The following is a 22,269-nucleotide window of genomic DNA, read 5'->3' as shown; positions in this document are numbered from 1 at the left end:
CTGTATTCCACTCAAGCACTAAAGCCACCTGCAATAATATCCATGTACCTCTCTCCTACCACAATATCACATACCGTTCCCTCTTCTAGACCTACTCAAAGAACATACGTTTCGGAAAAACAAATGTATGCATTGGAAAGTTGTGTTACCTGTGCGAACAACATGTGCTGTGCTTTATACAGATAAGCCTTCCACGTGATTTGCCAAATACAATGCACATTTATCCTACTGTGCTAGCACTATGAACGCATACTATCTTTTTTTACTAACTTAAATCTAAATAATGATCACAATATTATGAGTAATTTCCCCTCTTCTATATTGTACTGTAGGTCTCCAAAACTGGAAATGCAGACTTTCTACAATGGTCAATATAGAGCAAAATTCTGAAGCTTGCTTATGGTTTGTCTTTCTGATACTGTATCAACACTGTTAACAAAATGTTTTGCTGCATGTATATTATGTAAATGTATGTGTGTGTCTGTGTATATATATATAAATAATTAGTCACTATAATTTCAATAGTAAATGTAAACAATAGCCTTTAGTAATATGAAAGAATGAAAGACCAAAGAGTAATGTTATTCAATTTTGTTCTGAAATGCAAAATGTCTCTCCATTCCCCAAGATGGTTGCAGTGAACTAATAACATCATAAATGGCACTAGAACAGAAAACTTCAATGGCATGTGAAGAATGGCACCACATGAGAAGTCATTGCTCTAACACCAGGGGCAAAAAACACATACAGTACTGATTATAGCGTTGCTGTCGGGTGGAAACCGTGTATGTCCAAAACCGTTACTTTTTTATTATATAAAAATAAACATAGTGAAAATAGACAATCTACAAGCTCACAGTTGTGCTCACACTCTTGTATGATGAAGTAGGGCATCGTTTTACAAAAACATAAAAAGTTGAAATATTATGCAGATACAAGGTTTCTGCCCAACAACAACGTTTGCCCAATATGAAAGACTTTCAAACGGAGGCCTTCCCAACCTGTCATTCGAGATGGAATAATGACAAAGTACAGTATTTTTGCAGGAACAAAAAAATAAAAAAAACATCAGGGGGCACATGGCAACTATAGTTACCATAGAAACATACCCAATAAATTGCCACCTGTGTTTTAATCACAGGCATGCTACCGAATGTTCTGTTGCAAGTAAAGGTTAAGGCTCATAATAAGGCAGACAATCAAAGAGAACCACATTGGCCAACAAATCAATTCAAGCCAGTATAGAGTGGAATCAATAGCGATATGTAGGGGCTGGCAATCAAATCTGCATCATATTACAGTATGTAGATTTCACTGAGATGGCCAGCATTGATTACAACTTTATTGAAAAGCCATACTAACCAGATATTACAGTTATAAAAACAATATATATTTTCTCTTTTACATTTTTACATTAGTTTTATTAAACAATATCAAGATGCACCAGTGACATACAGTTTTGGCCAACATGGATGGAATTATTTATCAAAAAAAATACCTGCCAAGAAACCTTTCTTTTTGTCCAGTTTGAGATTTTACTAAACCAGCACTGTGTTATATTTAATAACATATTGTAAACTTTGTAAATTTAGTGTAGCGCTACCATAAGGCACTTGGGTGCTGTGTTAAGACAAATGCTTCATTCAACCCAGAGCCTGATACGTTTACATGTGCACCTCTTTAAACATGAGCTATAAACTTAACACATAACAACCAAAACACCTGGGTTTTCAGCTTTCAGCTTCCATCCGAGTAAACAGTGAACACGAGTGAATATTAAAACAAAGTTATACACAACAGTTAGAAATAATGCTTTAGTATCAAAGACAAAGTATCAAAACATTAAAAAAAAAGTTCACAACAGAAGTACTACCACAAACATTTGTAATTATCTCAAACAATAAAACATGTGGCAATTAGTACAGCCACACCCTTTGCACTGGAAGGTGCAGCAGCTATTTTATAATACCCTCACTGTTCCTTGCGTTCACCCAGCGACGTCTGTGGCTGGTTGGCAGCTTGATGGGGTTTACAAAGCAGGGGAGCACTGAAGATACAAATGATGCCTAGGTTGAGGATGAGACTCAAGGCCAGTGCCCCGATGGTGCCCAGGAACGATGGAATGGCCCCTTGGGCCACAAGCCACATCTTACGTGAGGACATGTCCGCTATCACCGCCTCCATCTGAAAGTGGGTGCCCACCACGGCGCAGATGTGGAAGAGCTGGTGGCTGTGGCCTGTACAGGTAGAGAATGAGATCATTAGGTGCAATGATGACATTTGAGCTTTCTGAAAGAGTGGTGAAAAACTTCTAAGCCACTGAACCGCATAAACAGTATGTCAGATAAACTACAGTAAGTGAACTCCAACCATTTTTTTATTAGACCTCACGGATAGTTTTACACACATACAGAAATGCGACCCACTGTACAACTACTGTTTAGTTTTTTACAGGTGAGCAGTGACTAGCTCAACTGGAGCGATCAATGGTTAAGTGCCTTGCTCAAGGGCATGTCAATAGTAGTTGTCAAGCGAGGACAGAATGGGCCTGATTCACAAAACATGTACATGATCAGATTTGATCATAAGTTAACTTACAAACATTGACATAATTTTAGTGGAATTCATGCTTCTATTTCCCTTAATCTTAATGTATTCTTTGGTATGATACAAATGTAGTTTGTACATATACTTGCCTTGTTCTTTTGCGCAATATCAATTATAGTACTGCCAATTCACTACAAAATGTATCAGTATATGTGTAGACGTAATAGGCTACTGATTATACATGTTATTTAAATATTAAAAAAATACATAAAACATATGTAGAAACAATGTGTGGAGTTACTTTCATGGCCTACTGACAGCACGCACAAGCAATTTGGTGCCGATCGACCAATCAGTTTGCGAGATTAGCCCTGGACAGTGGACACCCATGCACAAACACAGTCAGTCAGTCGGTCAGACAGACAGACAGACAGACACACAGACACACACACAGACCCATTTCTAGAAGGCTCGCGTCCTACAGAGCCACAATGTAAAAACGTGATGGTGGACATACCAAAGTAGTCAAAGCGCCCCGGGGCCAGCCTCTCCGGGAGGTGAGACGCAAACAGGAAGCAGGTGAGGAAAGCAAAGAGGAGGTGGTAACAGTGATTGGGCAATGCCTCGCTGTAACTGTCACCTCCTGTACACCACAGCAGCAGCTATACATGCAAACAGATGCATACGTCAAAATAAGTCTGCCATAAAGGGTGATGAGACAATGGACATAAATGTGTGTGTGTGTGTGTGTGTGTGTGTGTGTGTGTGTGTGTGTGTGTGTGTGTGTGTGTGTGTGTGTGTGTGTGTGTGTGTGTGTGTGTGTGTGTGTGTGTGTGTGTGTGTGTGTGTGTGTGTGTGTGTGTGTGTGTGTGTGTGTGTGTGCGTGTGTACATGACAACAGGCGAAGAAAGTAGATTTAAATTTGGAGAAAGTATGAATCGGGTGAATACAGAAAACAATTACCAACATAAAAATGAATGAATAAATAGAAAATAGCTGATGAGACAAATAAAACAGGCCAACTGGAGAAAATAATTCCAGTCAAGCAAGTAATTAATTAAAGCAACACATCATTTACTTTTTATTCAAATAGCAAATCAGTTTCTTTTTTCCCCTTTTTTTCCCCATCAGTTTCGAGGTTAGTCAGAAAAAGTATTAAAGACTGGCATTAATCTGATCTCAGCTCTTACATAAAGCACAATACATGCTCCTTCCGACATCCAAACTTTTCTTCGGAAAGGGGGGTAATATAACTACAAATTGACGACGTTATTCCAAACTTCTGATGTGCGGTCTCAGAGCGTTTTCATGCACCCCCAGATATTCTGACTCTCCAAACTAGTTCGGAAAGCCTGTCCGAACCAGAAGATTTTTCAGATGTCAGAAGGAGCATGTATTGTGCATGCAAGTACATCATTTTGCAATTAAAACTGGGACTGAAAATGTGTTTCTTTTGAAAACAAGGAAACAATCTGCAGTACTCAAAACAAAACAAAATGATTGAACAAACCTAAAAAAAAAAGAACTGAAGAAAAGTTCTCTTAAGTCATTGATTGAAAAAAAAAACACCACAGATGGCATGCTGAATATTTTAGAAATACTGTATGTGACAAACGTTCGGGAATTACTTTTCCCAAAAAAAATACAGAACGCGGTTTGGAAATCAACTTTTCTGACCAGAATGACACTCACTCTGTAGAATAGAGGAATGTTGTCGAAGAGGAATGGAAAGACGAATGCCCCTGTCCTAAGAACTTTACTTCTGCGTGGGAACTGTAACTCCAGGAACCTAGGGAGACATATGGGGTGCAGAGTCAGTAAGGCTATGTTCAGACTTGGTTTTATCACGTTTGAACAACAAAAAAAGAAACACATGGAAAATGATCCGTTTTGAACCGCATTATTACTAGGTGGTTTCATTCAAATCAGATTTCTAAAGACGTGTATCAGTCTTGACACTGGTACCTGAACACCATCGTACAACAGAGTATAATTATAGCATTACTCATGCCTGTTGCTACATCGTTATTACAGCAAACAATGCAGATAGGTTGACTATGTCTGAATACACAAATCCGATCTGATGACATGCAAATAACAGGCAGTATTAAAGATCGTATTTGAGAAACAAACCAGACTTCCCTTCAGTATGAATAAAGCCTAAGCGTTTAGTCATAGTATGCTTTTATACTAGACCTGTGCTCTGGGACCATGCAAGTTGGGAACAAAAGCATGCCCCACCCGGTTATGCCATACCCATCGTACCTGTTGCATCTGTCTGTCTGTCTTTGTCCCTTTCATGCATCCATATATGGATATCTCTTTATCTGTATTCTGTATCCCAACCCCCTGTCTTTACCTTTCTTAAATCGTTTTTAACCTTTTAACTAGTTTTAGCGTATTATAAATTGTCCGTCCGTCCGTCCGTCCGACCGTCCCATCTCTGTATTTGTCTGTCCATGTCCTTTTATGCCCATATATGGACATACCTAATGTCATCAGACCGACATCACGCCGGGCACCGCACTCCTTGTTTTATATAACTGTATGCGAACGAGAAATCAGAATAGTCTCAATATGGTCAAGCTATGTTTGTGGCGGCCACTCGAGCCACACATGCTTGAAATTCTTGGCAGAAATACCATTTATGTACTTCTCAATCTAAGTCATGAAATCACTGTGAGACCTTGAAATTATATTGTTTAATCCAAATAGCACCGCTGAGTAAATCTTTGTTATTAGTACTTTATCATAGCCGATCAGTGGATGCAGTGAGATTATTAACATCTCACTACATCCACAGTAGTGCATGCACTACTGTTGTTAACTGAAATAAAATGTCATTCATAATTCAATTATTTTAATGCACACCATCACACCAGATTAAATCTTCTCCCTACAAGCTTCTGTGGTCTGTTTTTAATTCATAATAATGTACACAATTATCCTACAAGAATATCTTCTGATCTCCACATGGCTTTTTTTTAATTTTTAGGACTACTCAAGGTCAATTTACAATCTGCCTGAACACTTAAAAAGCATTTTATCAAAAAGATAAATAATTAGACTTGCTTAACCAATTTCCATTTGTTGCCCTTTTTTTTATTGTTTTTATTGAATGTCTCTTCCTTTCTTAGTTTACAATTGTTCACATCACAAACAGTGATTCAAGTAATTTATTCACCCCCTTTTTTAGGGAAAGTCTTCATATACGCCTGCTTGGGTTTCTTACCACTGTATAGTACAAATATTAAACTAAACTAAAGCACTGACTCCAAAGATCATAAAAATAAAAGTAAATATCCAAACTTCAATTAATCAGTGCAATTCTATTTGAGCTTTAGCAGTAGAAAAGTGATGGCTGATTATAATAAAAAAGAACATTTACATTGTTCAAAGCAAGTGCTCTTAAATATGTCTTTTCAAATAGAAACAATCATAATTAAATGTGTGCTGCATCCCTTCCAGAGGTATGGTGGGGATGGATAACAGGCTCCTACCTGGAATAACAGGACAAGCTGGTGCAGAAGAGCGTGTTGCCAATGGCGATGGGTACAAAGTACTGATGAAGCCAACTGTTGACCCAGCAGTCTGGCATGACATAGGACCCATAGGTTATGGCACAGCCTGACAATAAAAACAAAAGGAAGTCACCAAAGCACATTTTCAAAACGCATAATAGCCGTTGTACACATTTTCTGAGTACTTGGAGGCCAGCCTATGACATCATATTGGTGACAACATGGGCATAAAGGACACGAGTAAAATCAACATGCACCCTCTTAAAAACATGTGTGGTGTTGTTGGGAGTGAATTCCATAAAACCTTCATACAAAACAAAAACGCAACCTCCACACACACTTTTCTCTGCTTTATCAAATCAATGTTTTGGTCACCGACATTCATCAGGTTGGACATAAAAGGGACACAAACAGATAAGACTTGCAGGCCAGCCTATGATGTCAGTACTATACAGTATTGGTGACATTATTTTATATTTACACACACACACACACTCACACTCACACACACACACACACACACACACACACACACACACACACACACACACACACACACACACACACACACACACACACACACACACAGAGTACTACTTACATTTTTATGTTATTCACGTTATTTTCCTCATCTATCATAACAATAATATAAATAATGTAACTACACTAGGATAATATATCAAACTACGAGCAAGGTTGCTTACTTCTCTAAAGAGCAACTGCAACATGTTTGAACACTGTAGCAAATTCTTCATGCAGGCGCAGCTCAAGACAAATTAGTTTGTCACTATGCAGTGACAATGCAGGTTTGTAGCCCTGAAATGGACCTTTGGACATTTGAGACAGCACACATCTTGTAACTAAAGAGCTCTGTGGCAGATTAAGGATTGCAGTGCCAGGAGCCACATTATTTGAAAAGCTCATTAGTTTAGTACATTTTAGTCTGGTTGGAAACTCCTATACTGTAAATATACACACAACCATGAAGTAAAGCCAAATACAAACAATGTGATACATTCCAAGTCTTACGGTAAGGAAGAAGGTTAGGTTTTGGCACCGTTTTACTGAGGTTACGTTTAGGAATAAGGGTAGATTTAGGCATAGTTCACTGGGTTGTTAGAAAAACCTCCCTAAGGGTTGCAACAATGAAAGAGACACATTATTCAGAGACAAGAGGATGTGAGGCCAAACAAACATTTATCTTGGCGGGGCTGATAGTGAAGAACTATTAAGCAAATCATTGTTTTTGTAGGGTGGAACTCTACAGTTATTTTCTAAAATGGAAACTATACATGCCCTATGGAAAGTTGGACGAAGCCTGATCACAGGCTTCGTCCTCTGACAGGGCTTTGAGGGCATAGTTATATTACAGTCATTTAGCAGACGCTTTTATCCAAAGCGACTTACAATAAGTATATATACACACGTAGATAACGCATTGGCCACTGCTGTTCATTGGAGCGATGCATCAACGTGGCCTCCATATTGGACGGTCAAGCTGCTCCTTCTAGTGCGTGTATGTCTGTTGAAGCAGGAGGTCTATCCACAATTCAAATCCTCATCACTCGCTGAATCTTGTAAACAGTTGACACCAGCAGTCACCTGTGCACTCTCACGTTGTAAAATAAACACAAATCACTTATGCCCTTGAGCAAGGCACTGAACCCCAACTGCTCCAGTGGAGCTGCGTAGTGGCCAACAGTATAAGACTGTGGTTGTACTAGTCAGCTCCCAGGTTTTAATGTGTCTGTCTGTCTGTGTGTTTCTATGTGCAGGGCGTTGCTGAAAATGAGCACTTGTGCTCAGCTACTACCCTGGGTAAATAAAGAACAAAAAAAAAAAAAAAAAACTTATGTCCTTCAGTTTATTTCTGTTATAGTCCCTTTACCACTAGACCACCATTGTGCCATACACCCCGAGGAGGACTGTCCCTATAGACGGATTTCCGCGCGACGTCATCACAGAGCAGAATGCGCAATCTGCGCATGCTCGGGGGAAACGAATTGTTGCGCCGTTCACTCTGTTGTTATGTTCGGGAGTTAGATATTATAGGCATAATAGGCATAATGCTGCTATTATATACAAACAGATCCAACTTCCGACAAATCATTTTTATTGAGTAAACAAGGTATTACAAACTGCATAATTTAATCTACTTTCATTAAACCCGGTGAAGATCATTTATTTTATGAATGGACATTTGACCAGAGCTGCTGCGGGTAATGGCGCCCTCTATAGGCTACCCCCGGCTCTGCGCGGTCATATCCTCTCATGTTTACTAACAGGAAACCTGTCTATATAAGGGCAGTAGCATGCCCCATAGTCAATTCATCAGTCTTAGCGGAAATGGCAGGGCTCGACTATATGTCTGACCATCCGCTTGACAGAAGACGAGAGGGCAGCCACGGCCTCCTTAATACAACCCAATTGTTTGTGACACTGTAGCATACAGTAGGTCAGTTGCGGATAAAACCATATCCCTACTGTATTTTTATGGTTTACATTGCATGGAGGATGCAACATTGTGCTGCAACACTGCCACCCTCTGGCCATTGCTGTTTGCCTAGAGAGCAAGATGAAGAGCACAAATCGCTCACGCTCTTTAAAGGCATCAGAGAGTTTTTGACTTTTTGATGAATAAAGATTCAGACAGGTGTGATGGATTGGCTCAATCGTTTGACGAGCACAACCTATAATTCCTGCTGAGGAACCGAGGAACACACCACAGGGAATTTTCTTCACACTGCTTGTAGAAAAAGCATTTAAGGACACCTGAAAAGCAGTTTCTCTCTGAACCCCACACAACACGAGGAGATAGCTGACGTATACTTCGTCTCTGTCGGGTGGAAACCTCATATGTCAAAAACGGTAACTTTTCAGGATTCAAATGAAAAAATAGCAAAAGTAGCAGATCTACGAGCTCAAAATGCACGTTTCGAGCTTGTGGATCTGCTACGTTTGTATGATGCTGTGGTAGGGTATTAATTTACAAGAAAACACAAACAGTTCTGCCCTACAGCAACGACTTAATAGTAGAATGAGACAGACTTCTCTCTGACAGAAGTTGCAGGATGGAAAGCACTGAGCTGAGTGATCATGTCAAAGTATTGACTCATCTTTCCCAGCCATTTTCCTCTATAATTAGAAATGGTGAACTGAGCATGGTGCACCCTGGAGAGTCTGCACCAATGCAGAATCAGAAATTTCTGTGTCTTATTATGGAAAATGATTTGATAAAATTCTAAATGTACTGCTGCAGTGCATAGTCTACTATGGCAACTGAGAGGCATATCATATTTGTCATAGATAATTCGCTGTAGATGATGCATTTAAACTTCAGCCACGCTAGTATGTCATATTTCTTATTGTTACATTTTCTTGGCGAGAGCATGTAAGGTTCAGTACAATCATGTGGTTCAAGGTCATGGTCTTGAATCAAATGTAATTTTGACCCACTCTTGTAAACCTTATTAAGTGTAGAATAACAGGGTTATTTGTGCTCTGATTATTAACTCCATAAAATTATTTTTCATCTGGAAATGTTCTGGTCAATAGCTGTAACCTCAACTCAACCCAGTGAGCCATGAATGGTGGCCTAAATACAGTGATCCTACTAGGCTTTGCTCTCAACTGAACATTAGCACTTACATTTGTCTAAGGCAATACTCTTTATACTGTTTTCAGGTGTCATTTGTGACCTGTTGTAACCAAATCACTTGGTTGTTGCTGAATACCTTACCTTATACTACACTCTAGATTCATTCCAGTGACATCTGACTTTGAGTAGTTATTTACACCAGTGATTCTCAAAGTGGGGTCCGGAGACCCCCAGGGGTCCTTGAAAAAGTGTCAGGGGTTCCCCAGCAACACAAGTTGATATAGCATCAAAATCAGTTTAACCACTTTAACCTTTTATACTTAGGCTGATTCGAAAATACCCAATCTACAAGCCCACAACGTGGATCTTGTTCATTTGATACACTTATTTGTTTTAGCTCTTGCTCATTTGATTTTACTATTTGTCTCATCTGTTTAAGAAAGTAGGTAGCTGATATATTGCACTTTTACCTTAGCACTAGGTATACTCTTAGTTGCTTGTTTTAGAAGAGAATGCACTTAAGACTTCTGGTGATTAGTAGTTTCCTTGCCTACTTATGTTGAATGCACTTATTGTAAGTCGCTTTGGATAAAAGTGTCTGCTAAATGATTGTAATGTAAAGTTTCCTGATGCGACGGGTCCCAGGCACAAAATCTTTTCAGACAGGGGTTCGTGGCAAAATACATATCAATTTGGAGGTCCTTGACATTGACAAAAGTTTGAGAACCACTGCTTTAGACTGCTTGAAACTTGTGGTGGCATTTTGAAATCTGGCTTTGTTAAGACACATGAATCAGCAGGAATGTCTTGACCAAAAGTCTTGAACCATTTGTGGTTTGCAAAGGTTGAGCTGTGCATGTGCCTGGGCCTCAACCACTAAACCCTAAATACTTAGTTGACCGGGGTATGGCTCAATACTTGGTCCTCTCTTTTTTTTTACATCAAATCTCTTCTTTGAAAATAGTCAATCTGCAAGCTTGCAACACGTTGCGTAACTTCCGCCGCGATGAATCGTGAGCTTCTAGATGGGCAATTTTTTTTTACCAAATGAGAATAGGGACACAAGGGTTTGTGTGGTAACAAACTGTCCTTTGTTTGTCTTCTCTGCGGTGGTCAGGGTTACATGCAGCAGACCATGTTGAACTGAGGAACTAAAGAAAGTCTGTACAGCCCTGTGATGTATCAAATAGAAACATTTAAAATACAGAATCTAATCTGAACTCCTTTTTTGTTCTGTGTGCCAGTCATCCATTGCTACTTGTACCATTTTAATTCCACTTCATTTATCAAGGGCAACTTATCGAAGTGTATTGTTTTTAGCAGTGCCCTACATTCTACTAAATTTCATGCCTGAGCTGCCCAGTGCAATCTTTTATAGCTGTTCAGTGAGCCATTTCATAGACGTAGTTGTGGATTAAGTACACTTACATGGACAACTCATTAGATAACTGATGAAGAAGTAAATGTGTTACTCATTCACTTTTCCAACTGCTCTGGGGAGTCAAACAAGTAGCCTCCCACTCACCCAACCTGTTTAGGTTCTCGTCTGAAAATCACAAATTAATGATTTGGTTTCTCACCCAAGCTGTAGAGGCTGAGGGCCCCGTAGTCAAAGAAGTAGCAGATGTGACGTGCCTCTGCAGACATGGTGCTGAAGGTATGAGCACAGCTGGATGTGAAGGGGTACACACATATCAGCAGCATGTACACCAGCAGCGGCCAAACGTAGCCATCCGTCAGGAAGTTCAGCATGGAGCACAGAATGCTAAACCGCCATAAGAAGTACCTGGGGGACATGACAAAAAAACAGTTCCGTCATGAAACCTTCCAAAAAATAAAGCCCTTGTGGAGAGGTTTGTGTTGATAAATTCCACTAGGATCTGATACATGGTGAGAGTAACAAGCCTCTCTCCTAATTTGTATACGTTTATTCACGTAGCAAAATGTTATATTCTGGTCAGTGCTCTCTGACAAATCAAATAATTTACGCTTCACACAGATGGTGCAGTGGTATTTGAATAGAATTGTACACTAATCCCATTTTCAAATATTAGTTCATAGTAATTATGCATACAGGTGATGCATTATGATGATTATGCATATGATTATGCATATACATGTTGCATCATGCATGCATATGACCCAGCTGGGTAAAGCAAGAACACATCTCATCTCTGTGTACTACACACCACGTTGGCAGGAAGTGGGTCCAGATGTTGACGGTTTCATTGGTCATCTGGAAGCTGCTGAGGATGCAGTCCAGAGCTGAGCTCCGAGGGTGACGATAGCCAGAGATGATGCCATCCTCTCGAAACACCTGAGGATCCAGTCACATAGTACGTCAAATACTACACAGTAAAATGGACTGCGTCCATTTTCACAGATTAACTTACATTTTGTATGGCTTGTGTCCAGTCATCACAAGCCATACATGATGATCTCCCTCTGGCTCTTACTGCAGCTGTGTTATTAACATTCTCAATATCGATGTCAATATAGACTGACAATGTCCGAGGAAACGAACAAAAGTACATTCAACTATTAAGAACCCAAAGGAGAGCGTAATTCCCTTTCCAATCTTATTCCAAAAGTATTAATAAATAGTTGGTTATACTGTGATAAATCTAACAAGCACCACATCAATCAGAACTCTGAAAAGCTTTGTTGCCAGTATATGATGGCAATGCCACAAGAATACAAAGTTAGTGGAGCAAAAGGATGGATTTACGGATGTTTACGCTGGCCTGGGAGAACAAGACACTACATTTTCACAACAAATGAGCACATGAGAAAACACAATGACATTTCACAAAACAAATGATTAAGGAAACAACATAACATACAACATAAAACAAATGATCAAATCAGGGAAGACCATATCTACAGATAATCTCTGACTCTCATCTTGCTTGCTTACAGTACTTTATGCATATGATATCTCTGTATTTCCATATCTAATTATCTAATACGTATGGGTTTAAAGAACATAAAATAATATCTCTAACTGCTTATGGCATCACTAAAATAAATGTTCTTTAAAGATAAAAACATGTTTGTATAATTATGTGCTTTAATGAGGAAGCTGTGCCTTTTGAAAATGTGTAAAAAAAAACATACAAACTGAAAACATGAAATACATGAAAAGATAAGAAAAAAAGGATAAGAGCACGCCGATTGGCTGTTAGTCTCGCACAGCCAGACTTTCAGAGATCTCTACATAGCTATCGAAACGTCTGGCTATGCGAGACTAATTGGTTGTTGACAATGTTCATATCATTGGACTTCACAAGCATGTGCCAAGACTAAAAACTTACCATAATATTAAACACATTTGATTTGATCAGAACGTCAAGACAAGAAAAAGACTCGACTTGAAACAGCTCGGACTGAGTTTTATGCCCACCTTACACCAAACGATAGAGATGACAGGAGCGTGCCATAACTCTAGCAGAACTGTCATGGTTTTATTCTGAAATTGTCTGCGGCCGTGAAATCGGTTGAAAAGTAGGTTTAAGGCAAGTTTCTTACTTCCCCACTTACCTTGGGAACTTGGTGGGTGTCAAAGACATCAAAACTACCCCAGGGTAGTTTGATGCTGAGCATGTCTGTGGGTAGTCTAATGGCACCTGTCCGTCTCTGACAAGCCTCCCTGAGCCTGGTCCATCCTCCCCGGCACAGGACACACCAGACGGGGCAGTCAAACACCGGGGCATGAGCGCCTTCTCTTGGCCCTCCTGTTTCCCATCGCATGCAGCGGCCCCAGCCCCAGCCCTGGGCCCATCTACCAGCTCCAGCACCACTGGTCCCTCCGCCCCGCCACACTGGAAACACTGCAGAGAGATATTCAAGGAACACACAATAAAACAATATGTCTTCTTTGAGAAGCATTAAGACTTGAGGCAACTATTTCTTTCAAGTAATTTCTGCCCTTTGTTTCATGGTGCTCAGTGTAGAGGATGGGTTTAGTTACTTTTTTAGGCGTGTCACCGGACTGGCCGAGCAATCTAGAAGAGGGTCTGAGTGTCTGTCTGTGTGTCTGTCCGTGGCTAATCCCGCAAACCACTGAACTGATCAGCACCACATTTCTTGTGCATATTGCCCGTAGGCAAAGGAGGTAAATCTCCAAATACTTATATTTTTGGCACTTTTTTCAAACTTTAATTTCATAATTGAGTGAATGGAGAGGCAAATAACGCCACAGCGATACGACATCAGTGTCGAGAACTCAAGATGATGTCATCAACATGACATCTGAGATCTACATGAAATCCACACTGTTAGACCCTGTCTTTTTCATATACATCAGTGTCAGAATAGACAATCGCAGAAAAGCATGTTATGAGTGCCCTGAAGGTCATGTATGGACAATTGGTTGTTAGAATAATGATCTTTGGTTGCCTGTGTCTGTAATGCCTCTGTAAGTTTTTCTTTGATGTGCCTGATGATGTTGAATGTGTGATGCAATTTTTGTTTTTGTTTTGTGTATGACTCACAGACGGACGGACGGACACACACGGACAGGGTGCAAAACATAGTCTCGGCCACGCCTTCGACCTGGCGGAGACAATAATGTATAGTAATAGTTATATAAATGGACTAAGTTAGAATGATAGATGTCTTGACGATTGTATCCATCATTGGAGTCATATTCAAATTCAAATTCCAAGGCCATGACTCAGTTTCCACACACTGGAATTATGGTTAATTCACATTCCAGTATGGTCCTCCCTTGGGGTTATTATCACAGGCCATGTGTTTATCAAGGTTCAAGTTTAGTATGATAGCAAACTTGCTTATGATGTATTTGTTTGTTGGAGTCAAGACTAACAAGAACCTCCCATTATCAAACATGTAGGCTACCCAGACAGACTTTGACTCAGAGAATGACCACCATTGTCACATTGTAGTAGGCTGCTAACAAAGCTTGCATGGTGATAACATCATGATCCTGAGTGCCAATATCACAGAGAACAACAATCACTCTCTGTCAACGGGACATTTGTTGATAAAATAGTATTGTTTTTCAGCCTATATAAAATATCCTCCAATATTTCAGACATTTTCATTTTTCATTTAATTTTATTTTTTTTCATTTTATTTTTTTGTTTCGCATATGGTAGTGTATTACAGTTCATACAAATCATAATTTCAATAATTCATTAATTCACATACACCCATGAGCGAAAAGGAGCAGGAAGAAGAATAAATTCTTATTAATACCTGCCCCCTATCCAATTTAAAAAATATATATATATATCCTTGATGATCGGCGCATACCACCGGTACCTGCACTAACATGCAGGTTTAAACATAACCAAAACAAACAAAAACAAAAACAAACAAAAAAAACAAGCAAAAACGAGCAACAAAACAAGCAACCAAATGAATAACATATATAGTAAACAAAACACAACAACAAAGATAACTACAAAGTCAAATCCTTTCCTATTCACCTTCTTCATATTGTCTAATTATTATTTTTTTATACAATTTTTTAAATTGATAAATAAACATGCTTTTCCTTTGACATGATTTAATTGGTAAAACGATTTGACTTTTAATTTCTGCTAAGAATGGTTTCAGTTGAGTAAATACTAATAGGCCACGCTTATTTATGAAGGACACAGATTATAACAGTCTAGCTCTTTGTTTATTTAAATACTTGGGACAGCACAACAGGAACACACTTTGAAGGCTGAAAATCTGTGATGAAAAGGAAACAGTTGCCTGACAGACAAACTGAAATAGATTACCCCACATGCTCACTCACACGCACACACACGCGCGCACAAACACACACACACACACACACACACACACACACACACACACACACACACACACACACACACACACACACACACACACACACACACACACACACACACACACACACACACACACACACACACACACACACACACACACACACACACACACATATTTGGCAAACAGGATGATCACATACACTAGGTTCAGGTTGTGTCTGCAATTCTGACATAATTATTAATGCATCACCATCCACAGACAATGCACAGGAAACTATGCTTATCTTCATTATAAATGGAGCCAAACATATAAAATCTGGTAATTTTGTGACGTACAATATGCATTTTATATGGGAATCAAACCCTTTAGCTTACTGTATACTTTGTCCCACGACAGTGTAGTTTGCTGTGAACAACCGATTTTCAAGTGATAAACGCAATGCACTTAAGAGTAAATCCAGAATTTGTCATTATTTGCCAATTGGCCATTTGGCCTACAGTATAACCCTGCACAATAGGAGGGACATGACTAGTTGAAATACTACACTCCGTCCCCATGTTATTAGAGCACAGCTCAGCACACCTTCAGGGTGTTTCTCTGGCCCAACAGCAATGTGTGGGGACTGTCGCTTATAGTGGCCCAGCTGTGGGCCCAAGCCAGTTAACTGTGACAAAGTGAGCTTTGTGTAGGCCAAGCCTCGAGAGACGAGGGCCATGAGACGACTGTTACACACTGCACTGGATGAAAATGAGACAACACACACACACACACACACACACACACACACACACACACACACACACACACACACACACACACACACACACACACACACACACACACACACACCAGTTAACAGTACATGTCATGCACGCCACATACAGAATTTTCACATTAGTGTGTAGTTGCATGCAAATCCTGTGGGGTACAAGTCCTGCATTCATTTCATGCTGGACAAATGGACATGCACACAGGCCACAGTACACACAGGAAAGAAGCTCGTTTCCACCATGAGTGAGCGAGTTCCCTGGGTATACTGAAGAGTAACATGTGAAAGAGAAATGGATTCACATGTTTAGCCGCCTGAGGCGACAACAATTTTAACTGTCATCTTACTCAAGGCACGTGTGGGGCTTTCGTGTGTGCAAAATCCATACCCTCTGAGGGCGTGTAACTGTAAATTTCTTCACTGTCAGAGTTCAACAAGGACTATTTCTATGAAACTGAACAAGGGCTTTGAGTTTGAGGAAGTCAACACCTTAAGTGGTATCAGAACAGGTTTTCCTTAAGATCAATATTGGTGAACATGAGCAGCTGAAAAAAATCTAAAGAGAATCAACAAAGACTCATTATGAACCTTTTCTGATATTGGGACAGCTTTTATCTTGTATTTTGTTTTTATTTTTTATTTCTTGGAATGGTTGTATTGTTGTTTTATGCTGTATGCTGATTTGTACCAATGGAGTTACATTTTGTATCATATTAAAAAACAAATAAACATTTGAATTACAAAACAAAGACTCATTTGGAAGTTCCCTAAGGGACACTTTCTGGACAATAAAGCCTGATTAGTAGTTTGTCGTATGGCTGTGTCGCATGTCAAAAATAGCCGATCTAAGCACTCACGCCTTGCATTCAGATGAAATCGGTTGTTTTCAGTGTCACTTGTTGCATAGCAGAGTTCTGAATCTATTGAATGTAAACAAATGGTGCGCAATTTTACCCTCATTAATATAGTGATTGCTTGCATTATTTGCATAGTCAGCTTCACATAGCTCTAGAAAGTGGTATACATGTAGCCAGATAGATCAAGCTCTGGGAGAAACTCTTCCGAACATATAAAATAACCCATGAATTCTGTTTCGGGGTGGATATTCCTTTTAAAAGCACCACAACAGTAAAAGTTTATAAACATCAGTTTCCTATTAAGCCTTTGAGAAGCCAAAAGACATGATGACTAACATGATCTGGCTGGTGGTCAGACATGTATTAGAGCAATAGGTACAGACAACATCAACAAGGCAGAAATATACTCCGCATTTCCTCCACCCTATCACAAATGAAGTAATCTCCCACATAACTGAGCTTTACGCCGGCCAGCTTTCTCCTGCTGTAAACATTAAGTCAGCTGACAGCAGGAAAGAAGTACTCCCATCTCACTCCCAACACAACACGTCCCTAGTATGAGTCATGCTGCTGGACGCACACTCTCCAAAGTTATGACAGTGACTGATGATGGGGAGGGGACCTTGCAGTTCTCCCCCCCGAGGTTTTCAAAGACTATCACGACCTTGAAAACTGAACTGGGAGAGAGTGACAATGACGAATGAGTGCTTCATGAAAACTTAAAGGTGTGCATCTATCCTCCTAACGGTAGACTCCTGCATATATCTGGTTATTGCGCAAAAAAGAAAATTGACCTTCTGTTCTGTACTTCTGGGAAAGGCCAGCTGAGGGCTGGAGAGAACAACAACAACTGGGGAAATGTGCTGGTTGAGATGGTTGGATCTTGTGACAACTTGTTTACGGAGAGGGAAGTGCAAGCCTGTAGGTGTTTGCTGCCCGCCCACTCCTCACCTAGCCCCAAAACACCACCACTTCTCTTCTCTCATCTGTTTAGACACCAGGGACAGGTGGTGTTATTCAAAGGGCTCTGTGGTCTCTGCCAATACGCATGCTGTGTGTGGACACTTATCTACAGTATATTTACTTCAAATTATTTTGGCCCAGCACTGGTTATATCAATAATTATGTGGATGTGCATATACTACCCCTTTTTATCTCTGCCATTAAGCACCCACACAACCCAAAAACTCAAACACAAACTCATGTTTTCCTTGAAGGCTCCTTTTCCTGCCGTCGCTGCGATTACACACCTGCATATCCCTCCAGGTATCTAATGTATAAAGGTTCATCTTATCTATTCAATACTTGCCAAATGCAACAACCCGATTACAGTACAGACTATTGTATGTTAACCACTTAAGCCCTATTTTATACTTTGTTGTACGATGGTTGTCGTGCAAAAATAGCAAATCTACAAGCTCCCAGTACCAATTGTAGTATTTTTGAAAGATTTGTAAACTTTTTCTTTGCCTACATGCCGAATATAGGGATGCCAAGTTGAAAGTCTGCCAAGTTGAGTTAAGTAGTTTAAGAGTGATAGTATTATTTAGTACAATGAGTTCATACCCATGTTCATGTATAGCATACAAAGAAGGTATTGGCCTAAAAAAAGATGTCCACTAATTAACAGCTAGGGAGAAATTCAATACCCACATAGCTGTTAAGGGCATGGTGGATATCTCCAGTCCACGTGTGATATTGAATCATCAGCCCATCACAGTTTTCCTTCTTCTCTGTCTCTCAACACAGTGCCCAGTTTATTTACATAATATACGTATAGTCTAGTAAAGGGGTCTTAGGCGTTTTTCAGGCCAAGGACCCCTTCGCTGAGAGAGAAATGAAGCAAGGTTCCCACTGCATATTGTAGAAAAATTGTGTTGCAGATTACATTTTTTCATAGATTTCATTCATAGATGTTGCGTTTGTTTGATAGCACAATCATCAATGTTATCATCATTATAAATTAATGTTTGTTTTGTTTACACACTATCTTTTCAATTAATATGTTGGAATCATGTTAATTATTTTCATTATTTTCAGACATTTAACCACTTAAACCCTCAACTAAGTAAACTTGACCATTGGCTCTGTACTTGGTCTGTTCTTTTTTCCAGCTACATCAAATCTCTTTGCCAAAAATAGCCAATGAACAAGCTCACAACACGTCACACTACGACGTCTTCTGAGCTTGCAGATCGGCTCATTTTTGTGAATGTTCCCCCCAGAACAGGGATGCTAGGGTTCAAGTGGTTCATGTAAAAAAAATGTTTCTGTCACACAAAGATTTGGGAGTCCCCCTGTAGTAACTCTGAGGACCCCCTAGGGGTCCCGGACCCCCCGTTGAAGACCCGGGGTCTAGTAGTCTACCAACCCTCTGGATTAGTCCATTGTATCCAAACTATTTGGGGGAAAAAATTGTTCTCCTCGTTTTTTGAACTCGTCCTACTCCTAAATTCTGAAATTCCTTCCCTCACTCGTGATGCTGTCACATGACCTTTCTCAATGGACATCTTTATTGCCAGGGGGCTGACAATAAGAAGCCTATGCAGAGCATGTCTGCGCAGTGCGCACACACTCACACACACACACGCACACACCTATTATGCAAACATCCGAGGCACATTCAGAACAGAGGCCCAAGTCACAGAACATTCCATTGTCATGTTGTGACATGCATGCCATGTGTACATTATGCCCTTTCTGCACCAGTCTGTACTGTACATTAGCACCTCACTGTAACTCACTACAAACTGAGACAAACATTACAACTTTTCCCGTGTCTAATGGATTGTTTTCCCCTCCCCAGTCATCCTTCCTTAACTTTGCTCCATTTCTGCATTGTGCATCTGACATTACAGATTACAACTCTGACCAAATGGTTGCTTTATTTATCTTACTTAATGTTGATATCACAAGCTAATGCAGTGGAGATAATAAACTAACTTTTTCATGAAAGACTAGGTGTTGAATTTGAATCTGCTTTATACAGAAGTCCAACTCAGAATTTGGGAGGAGGGGGTTGTCTCGGCTCAGTCTCGGCATGTTCCTTGGCCTTCATGTAACTTCTAAGAACCTGCAGACCCAACAAACAGGCTTCACAACACTCAGTGACTCATGTACGTTTACGCCTCAACTACTATACACTTCTCACGTGTCACGATACTCTCCACCTGTGCTGGATTGTGTCATAGTTTACGCCTACTTGGAATCTATTCCTCCTGAGGCTCCTGTGAGAAATACATTCTTTGCACTTCTCAATTACCTGCAGTAATAAGGACATATAAGCGAAGTGTTGAAATAAAATATACAGAATACGATAAAATGTTAACTCTATACTCTAATTCAAATAATTCCAACCTGTTGCCTGATGAAGGTCCAAGCGACCGAAGCGTTGCATCTTAACTAAATAAACTCCTTTGTAAGTGAAGACAGTGTGTGGGACTCCCTCTCCCTTTTTCTTCCAGATTTTATTTTAGCGCAAATTGTCTCATAGTCACTTTACATGTTGAGCAGTCCAGTGTTTCCCACATGAGCAAGCACTTGGCGACAGTGGAAAGGAAAACCTCCTACTTAACGCAAGAATCCTCAAACAGGACCAGGCTCAGGGTGGGGAGCCATCTGCATTGACAGCTGCCAGGAATAAAGTCTAAATACACTATTGCACGTTTACAACTATTTTGACTGACAAGTATGGCTGTGCGATATGGACAAAATATAATATATTTTTGGCAAAATACTGGATGGCTATTGGTTCTTTCACAAAATATTTACTCAATGAGATTTTTGATAAATTATCATCAGTAATGAAAATAGTTAATGGGTGAAGGAAAATAAATAATAGAACAGCTAGAACAAGACTTGTAAGTTCTGGAAATTACACCACTTTACTGTAATGCAGCCTTTAAAACCAGGAAAAGACAACACTTATGCCATATCTCGATATGTAAAAAATCGCATACAATATCTAGTCTCATATCATGATATTGATACATTGCCCAGCCCTACTGACAATATTATAGCCTAATGCTGTGCTGTGACTGCTGTCCCATCCCATCCATGTGCCAGCCAATGGTCACTGTACTTTTAGGAACATGAATGTCCTCCTGGTCCTGAAGTAGAGTTTATGCTGCTTATTACTCAACTGACTGCTGAGACCTGATTGAGACAAAGTCAAGAATGTAGCAGATATTGGAACGGAAGGGAGTTTTTTTTTTTTTATATATTCACGTTCTACTTCCAAAATCTGCTTTGGAAAAGTGTCCGCAATTTCGTTTGTTTAACAAAGAAAAGGGTATATAATGCAACACTCATTCTGTCTCATTGCTACCAGAAGCCCAAGATGAAAAGCTGAAGGCATTTCCATTTCCTCCGTGTCTGCATTCCATCAAGTATGGAAAACTCGGCACTCAATGTCTTACCCACTGTTCAGTACTAGGTACATGACTTTCCAGGAATCTCTCAACCTACACATCAACAAACTGAACGTCTCATTGCTTCAGTCACGACCACCGAAACGTCGATGCAACACGGTGTAGCACAAAAACAATACATAAACAACGTAGTGATGAATTGCATCGAATTGAATTGATGACTAACGGCTGCTGTGTGAACAAAATATGAAACAAAAAAGCGATATGAATATTTTGTCAACTTACCGTGGGTGTCGGGCATGCGGAGGAGGAGGAGGGGTAGTAATGCCACCCAGTCCGCCTACAAAATATCCACTATAAAGGACAAATATATTTAAACAAAAAGTAAAATATTTTTAAAAAACATAACGGAAAAGCTGAGCGCGGCCAAAAGGAGGGAGAAGTGGTTTGTGGTCTAGACGGCTATTGTTGCGTGAACGCAGTGTGAGCGCGCGCGCGTGTGTGTTTGTGAGTGTGTGTATGTCGCTGTAGGCTGCGCCCTTCTGAAGAGCCCTGGAGGAGCCAGTAGGAAGCGCTAAGAGGAACTCACGTGGACTGACTGTTCCAGCAACAATAACAACAGCCATGTGTGTCCCTTCCCTCCCCAAAGTACTGTCCCGCCCCCAGTGGTGGAAAAAGTACTCACATTTTTTTTACTTAAGTAAAAGTATCAGTACACAATACTCACACAATGCAGAAGCACTCTGTTACAAGTTAAAAAGTAAAAGTACACATTTAAGGTATTGGCATCAAAATATACGTAAAAGTACCAAAAGTATGCAGAAGGTCCCATCTCACA

General features: G+C 40.0%; 1 protein-coding gene across 1 annotated transcript; it reads right to left on the bottom strand.

Moving 5' to 3' along the window:
• Positions 1-525: 525 nt before the first annotated feature.
• Positions 526-21,973, bottom strand: paqr6 (progestin and adipoQ receptor family member VI). The gene is made up of 8 exons (XM_084050524.1): positions 21,717-21,973; positions 13,207-13,496; positions 11,856-11,983; positions 11,247-11,452; positions 6,048-6,174; positions 4,240-4,336; positions 3,065-3,209; positions 526-2,237 (listed from the first exon to the last, which is right to left on the bottom strand). Exons 1-8 carry the CDS (start codon positions 21,730-21,732, stop codon positions 1,972-1,974), a joined length of 1,275 nt encoding a protein of 424 aa, XP_083906650.1. The 5' UTR covers positions 21,733-21,973; the 3' UTR covers positions 526-1,971.
• Between the last annotated feature and the right edge of the window lie 296 nt (positions 21,974-22,269).

This window comes from Gymnoscopelus microlampas, assembly GCF_963454915.1.
Source record: "Gymnoscopelus microlampas genome assembly, chromosome: 3".
NCBI lineage: Eukaryota > Metazoa > Chordata > Actinopteri > Myctophiformes > Myctophidae > Gymnoscopelus > Gymnoscopelus microlampas.
Note: the sequence above shows the minus strand (reverse complement) of the source record. Positions and strands in the feature narration are given on the sequence as shown.

Excerpts from the sequence above, each read along its gene's own strand:
- paqr6 (XM_084050524.1), bottom strand. Across the intron at positions 11,453-11,855 it reads ACCCACTTCCTGCCAACGTG|GTACTTCTTATGGCGGTTTA; the intron begins GTGTGTAGTACA and ends CATGTCCCCCAG. Across the intron at positions 4,337-6,047 it reads AGCTTGTCCTGTTATTCCAG|GTTCCTGGAGTTACAGTTCC; the intron begins GTAGGAGCCTGT and ends ATGTCTCCCTAG.